The following is a 6,000-nucleotide window of genomic DNA, read 5'->3' as shown; positions in this document are numbered from 1 at the left end:
CAAGCTTCTAAAGGTGCCTTCAGATGGTGGGAATACCCCAAACTTTCCTTGCATGCAGTCAATTGCCTTAGCAGAGGAGGGAGGGAGAGAAAAGCACCCTGACACCAGGCGGCCGACGTTCGGTAAATTGTGATCTAGTCGGGCTGCTATGGTAAAAGGGGGTGAGGGCTCCCCCATTTCACCACCCTCACGCGTTCCGGGAGTGAGGTTTTGTGACGGAGCCCCGGCTATCCCGGCCGGCCGCCCAGGTCTAGAGCCGGGGCCGCGCCGAGCCGGCGGGCTGGGGGCGGAGCGGGCGGCGCTGCGCTGACGGCCGCGGCGGAGAGGGGGCGACCGCGCCCACTTCCTCCTGAGCTGGGCCCGGGAACCCGCGGCGGCGAGCGGCGCCTTCTGAGCTCGCCGGGCGGTGGCCAGACGTCTCCGGCCCAGTCTGCGGCCGCCACCCCCGCGCTCCCAAGTCCGCCGCCCGCATGGACGCGGCGCCGAAGCGGAGCCGTCCGGAGGAGCCGGCCGAGCTGCCGCCGCCAGCCCGGGACTCGGAGGAGGAGGAGGAGGGGATGGAGCCGGGGCTGGAGGAGGAGGAAGAGGTGGACCCCCGGATCCAGGTAGGGCGCGCGGGGGTGCACAAGGACCCCGGCATCTGCACTGAGCCCGCCTCGCAGCCGCCTCCCCCAACCCCCCCACCGGTGCCTGCGCCCGGGGGAGGTGGCAGCGTTAAGTCCGGGGCTGGAGGAGAGGGTCTGAGTACCCGGTTTCCCCCAGTTCCTGGGAGGCTGCGGTGCCCGCGTGGACGCAGCCTGACTCTATCGCCGGGATTCCCCGGCAGGATCCGGGGGTCGCAGCAGCGTGCCCAGCGCTGCGGGCGGTTGCGCAACAAAGAGGAAAGGGGGCGGGGGCGCCACGCCGGCGTCTGGGTACCCGGCCGGGCTTGCGGCGCCGCGGGCTTTGCACAACCTCCGGGCTCCGGGAGCCGGGCGGGCCGCTTGGGCGCGGGCTCCCGGGGCGGTGGGCGTCGTCGGCCCCTGCAGGTGGGCGGCCACCCGTGCCTGGGGGTCAGAGCCTCCTGCTGGCAGAGGTGCCCGGCCTGAGCCATCTCCCTTCTCCTCTGATTCATTGTTAGCAAACCGAAGGGCTTATTGTCACCACTGGCTCAGCTCTTCGCTTGGCCTCAAACGGTTTAAAACCCAGCTTTCCCTCCGTATGAGGTCGGGTGTGAACAGAAATCTGGGACAAGCGGTGCGCATAGCTGACGCGCGAGAAGGCAAGAGGGTTGGCCCGGTTCCGGTGCCTCCATTTCTCTGGGAGATGATTAAAAACGATTTCTAAGCCGAGATCTCGGAGTGACAGCTTAACCTCTTCACCCTCCAAGCAGAAAGCACAGCACATCGCTTTCGAAGACCCGTGTTTCTACCCTTTCCATAAAGATTTTTTTTTTTTAATATTGCTTTTCAGCATGCGCTGCAGTTTCTGGAGACTTAATTGGTTTTTCAGCGCGCAGATCAATTAAAAGCTCATTTAACTCAGCTGTTGCATTTAAATGACTTGTTATGGCAGGTTAGCAAGATAAAAATCAGGTGGAAAAATCTTTGCATTAGGAATTCTATTAAATAAAATCAGTTCGGGCTACTCAATTTTGTTTTCTTGGTAGGGGAATTCTGTTCACAAGGTCCTTTGTTTGCTGAGTAAAATGAGTTAACTTCATGCTGGGCACTTTTTTTTTTTTTTTTACAAAATGTCAGCGTGTGAATGTTTATTTAAAGGATCAGGATTAAAGCTAGTTTTAGTTGTTTGTTTTGTAAAACAGCCAGGTAGGTTGAATAACTAGCAGTTTGAAAAAGACTTTTCATTCCTACAGAAAAATACTCAACCATGGATGAGATAATGCCAGAATTGTACCCTTGATTTAAATTATTTCATTGGGTTTATACTTTAGGCTTGGCTTTATTTTCTTTTATTATCTTTTCTGCAAAATCCTTGCTCTAAAGCATTGTTTTGATTCAGCCTCTAAACCATTTGTAACAGGTGGGTTTACCTGAAGGCACATACCTGGAATAAATAATTGACCTTCTAAGAAAAGACAAATTCCTAGGACCTTAAAGTCATTTTCAAAAAGGCCACCATCAAGAAAAAGGTTTCAGAAATGCTGACATTCATTTGTTCTTCCAGCCAAGGCTCAACTGTTTTCCTTGAGAATTACCACTGACTCCTTCCTCTTCCTACAAAGTGTGCCAGAGTAATTTGCAGGTACTGGGGCTGAGTCATACTGGCAACAAAAGACAAACCCCTGAATCTTTTTTCTGTCCCTTTTCTTCATCAGGGAGAGCTGGAGAAGTTAAATCAATCCACGGATGATATCAACAGACGGGAGACTGAACTTGAGGTACGGAAAGCTGGGTCTCTCTTCTCAGTGAAGTGGCGTCTGTCCCGCGGACACCACGCTGGTTCATTTTGTTTTAATAGCTGGAGGGTGGTTGCTGGCATTCCCTCCTCCAAGTTGAGCAACAGCCTGCTGCCTGACAGAATAAATTACACCACTGAGGCCAGCTTGTGGGTGGAACACGTGTGGATCCAGTTTCACGTGGTTTTCATCATGGAAGCTCCGAGGGGCCCAAACCAAGGGCATTACACACGCTTAAGCCCTAAAGTTAATGTGTCTGTGGAAAAGTTAAAAGGACTGAGGGGAAAAGTAGCTGTGCTCTTTAATGGACAAGAATGAATGAGCTCACAAAATCTTTTAAATATTTTAGGGCAGCTCCTTACACTTTTACTCAGAAATATTGTGTGTTTCCTCAGAAAGACTTAGACTTGTTTGACTTTCCGGCCCTAATCATTCACCCCCCTTCCACTCCCCTGCTTTTTTTATCTTTATTGTCTGCTGGTGCGTAGAATATGATGATCTTAATGGTACCGAAAAGCTGTTTAGACTGGGAAGGGCTTTCCTGCTGGGAAGAATCTTGGGAGCCGAGAACTTGATTTGAATTTCATGAGCATCTTCCAACCTGAGTGTAAACAGATTAGCATTCTTCACAGCTCCCACTTAGTCCGCATCCCTTTTCAGCACCGGTTGGTTTTACCATCCATCAGATTTGAACAACCCCCGCTTCTGTCTGAGAGCTGTGGGAGGACCCGTTTCTGTAGCAGGAGGAATGGCAGGGAAGGTCAGCGGAAGGGGCAGGACACCGCTGGTCCCTAGAGTGAGGGGGTGGGAGATAGGAATGTAATCTTACCAGCAACACCCTGGCAACCTTGATTTCTGCCTGCATGTCCAGGCCCTGGAGGTATAGTGGCCCAGAGGATTAAAGCTAGTTTTCTGAGCTGTGTGTGAAGTGTTCTTGCTCTGTTCTGATTCCAGGTATCTATGAACACTCTTCTCCCCCAGGTGAAGTACAGTCTGTGTGTTTAAATTTTTTTCACTTACGATGAATCAAGTCTCTTGGTTGGGCAATTGAAATCTCTCAGAATCTCGCGTTTGTAATACATCCAACAACAAAACCCCTACCATTTCTGTCAGGATTTGGCATTTCCGAAGTGCTTTTACAAGCTTTATCTCCTTCCTGCCTGTCACAGCAGGCCAGAGCTGTGCTGTCCAGGATGGCAGCCTTTTGCCACATGTGGCTATTTGAATTTAAACTTAAATTAATTACAATTAAATAAGGTGAAATTTCACTTCCTCAGTCACAGTAGCCACGTTTCGAGGGCCCAGTAGGCACTGTATTGGACAGATCAGAGAAGACTCCCATCACCATAGAAAGTTCTACTGGACGGCGTGGGCCTGGCAGGTAGGGACCGGCAGGGACCGCCTCTTCTCCAGGGGAGGACACGGAAGCACAGCGTCTTCACAGTTCAGCGACATGGCGGAGCCTGGTCATTTTCCAGGTCCCCTCCAGCTCTCCTATTCTATCCCAAATATGAACAAACAACTTAGAAATGGTTTTTTTTTTTTTTTTTTGCAAAGTACTGGTTTATTCATTCAACACATACCTGTAGGCCTGCTCGATGCTGGCCCCTGTTCTGGCGGTGCTCCCCTTCTGAGGGCACAATTGTTTCATCTCTTAACTCTTTCTCCTTGATTTCTGAGCCCTCTGTCGGAACTCACTTAGGTCTTTGTGGGTCACGGGAAGCCACGGGACGGGTGTTTCCTGGCTGCCTCTGGAGAGTGTTAGGCAGTAGCCTGGAGAGGTGGTCGGGGCTGGCCTGTGTCACTGGCTGCCCTTTCCATGGCATTATAACCCAGCTGGACTCAGACAACTATAGTGCCAAGCTCTGTACGTCATGAAAACTTCCTAGCAGCCATGCTCAAAGCAACAGGAAACAGGTGAAGTTAATTGTAATCTAGTTCCTTTAACCCAGAATGTCCAAGATGCAATAATTGCAATATGGAATCAATACAATCATGAATGAGATGTTTTACATATATTTTTGTACCAAGTCTTGGAAATCTTGTGCATCTGTTACACCTAGAGCACATCTCACTTTGGACCAGCCGCGTTTCAAGTGCACAGGAGGTGCACGTGGCCCTGGGCCATAGTGGGCGTCTAATCTGTGGGGTTTCAGCCTCCGTGCAGGCTCTCTGGACGCTTGTCATGCTCCCAGAACCTGCCAGGGACCTTGTGGCCATGTGTGTGGTGGGCTGTGTCCCTTCAGGCAAGCACTGGCCACCCACCTTGTGTTGGGCACTGTGGCCCCTGCGGATACAGGCAGATATGGGTACAAGACAGAGGCTTTGCCTCCGGGAGTTGACGTTTCAGGTGGGGGTGAGGCGTGGAGGGTTCGCTAGTACTTACTGATTGTGATGAGTCCAGTACGAGAGTGATGTGACAGAGGAGTCTCCAGAAGACACCTGAGCAGAAGCCTGCTGAGCGAGGGAGCCGGTGTGTGGAGTGGCAGATGGAGAGAGCAGTGGGGATGATGGCGGGGGGCGGGGAGGGGGAATGCCAGAGGACGCGGGTCAGGAAGCAGCCACCTTAGTATATGGTCAGTTGTCCTTATTCGCGGTAGTTTTCACTAAGGTCGCCGTGAACCTTGAATTAGTGGATACTGAGCCGTGGCTCCCAAGGGAGATGTTGTGACCAGCGGCTTTCGGGAACTTAAACCTCATTAGGCTCCCGTGAGCCTCTGGTCCCAACACCTTCATCCACTGATCAGTACGTAACCGTGTGTTATGTGTGTTTCTGTTTAAAGACACCTTACTTAATGTGTCTTGTTGGTTGAACTTGGCCCTCAGCACCATGGCTCAGCCTGATCGAAGCTCATTTAACACGTGTTTTCTCCATAATGCTCACCACAGCTTTCCTGGGCTCAGGACACTAGCCAGCACTTCAGCGCTAGGCTTGGGGGCTGTTTTAAACAGCCAAATCACCAACACAAAGCACAGCAGTGCAGAAAGCCTGGCACTAAATGGACTGTGTAAAGGATGTTTGTTTACAGCATGAGAGCTGGACCAGGGTGGAGGGCGTCTGTTCATCCTCCCTGGAAGCAGGCACGTCGGGCTACTGGAGTTTCTTGCCACTCTGTGCGGGTCCACAAATGACTGTGGAGCAGCACAGTATTGATTTTGGAATCAGTTTTAGTGAGTAGGCAGATTCACAGATTTGGGATCCACAGATAATGAGGACTGACTGTATATAATTCGTAGCCACTAGGGGAGGGTCTTTTGCTGTCTGCGTTTCCTTTCCTTTGCTTTTTGATTTTGGTCCGCAGGGCCCAACACCCCTCCTGACTTTGAGTGATTAAAGCAGATTGGTGACCCCAATGTTCATAGCACTATTTACAATATCCAAGATAGGGAAGCAACCTAAGTGTTCATTGATAGATGAATGGATGAAGAAGATGTGGTACATATATACAGTGGAATATTACTCAGCCATAAAAAATGAAATAATGCCATTTACAGCAACATGGATAGACGTGAAGGACATTATGCTAAGTGAAATAAGGCAGACAAACACTGTATAATAGTGCTTATATGTGGAATCTAAAAAAATACAATCAACTAGTGAA

At 50.9% G+C, this 6,000-nt stretch overlaps 1 protein-coding gene across 1 annotated transcript in view; it reads left to right on the top strand.

Moving 5' to 3' along the window:
- The first annotated feature begins 367 nt into the window (after positions 1-367).
- SH3BP5 (SH3 domain binding protein 5) overlaps positions 368-6,000 on the top strand; it is an 81,082-nt gene continuing 75,449 nt past the window's right edge. Inside the window, exons 1-2 of the mRNA XM_060011484.1 lie at positions 368-605; positions 2,318-2,380. Of these exons, the coding sequence (XP_059867467.1) occupies positions 471-605; positions 2,318-2,380 (198 nt within the window). The 5' untranslated portion in view covers positions 368-470. The remainder of the gene's footprint in view (positions 606-2,317; positions 2,381-6,000) is intronic.

The sequence above is a fragment of the Delphinus delphis genome, chromosome 4, assembly GCF_949987515.2.
Source record: "Delphinus delphis chromosome 4, mDelDel1.2, whole genome shotgun sequence".
NCBI classification, from domain to species: domain Eukaryota; kingdom Metazoa; phylum Chordata; class Mammalia; order Artiodactyla; family Delphinidae; genus Delphinus; species Delphinus delphis.
This window is presented reverse-complemented; position numbering and strand designations above follow the sequence as displayed.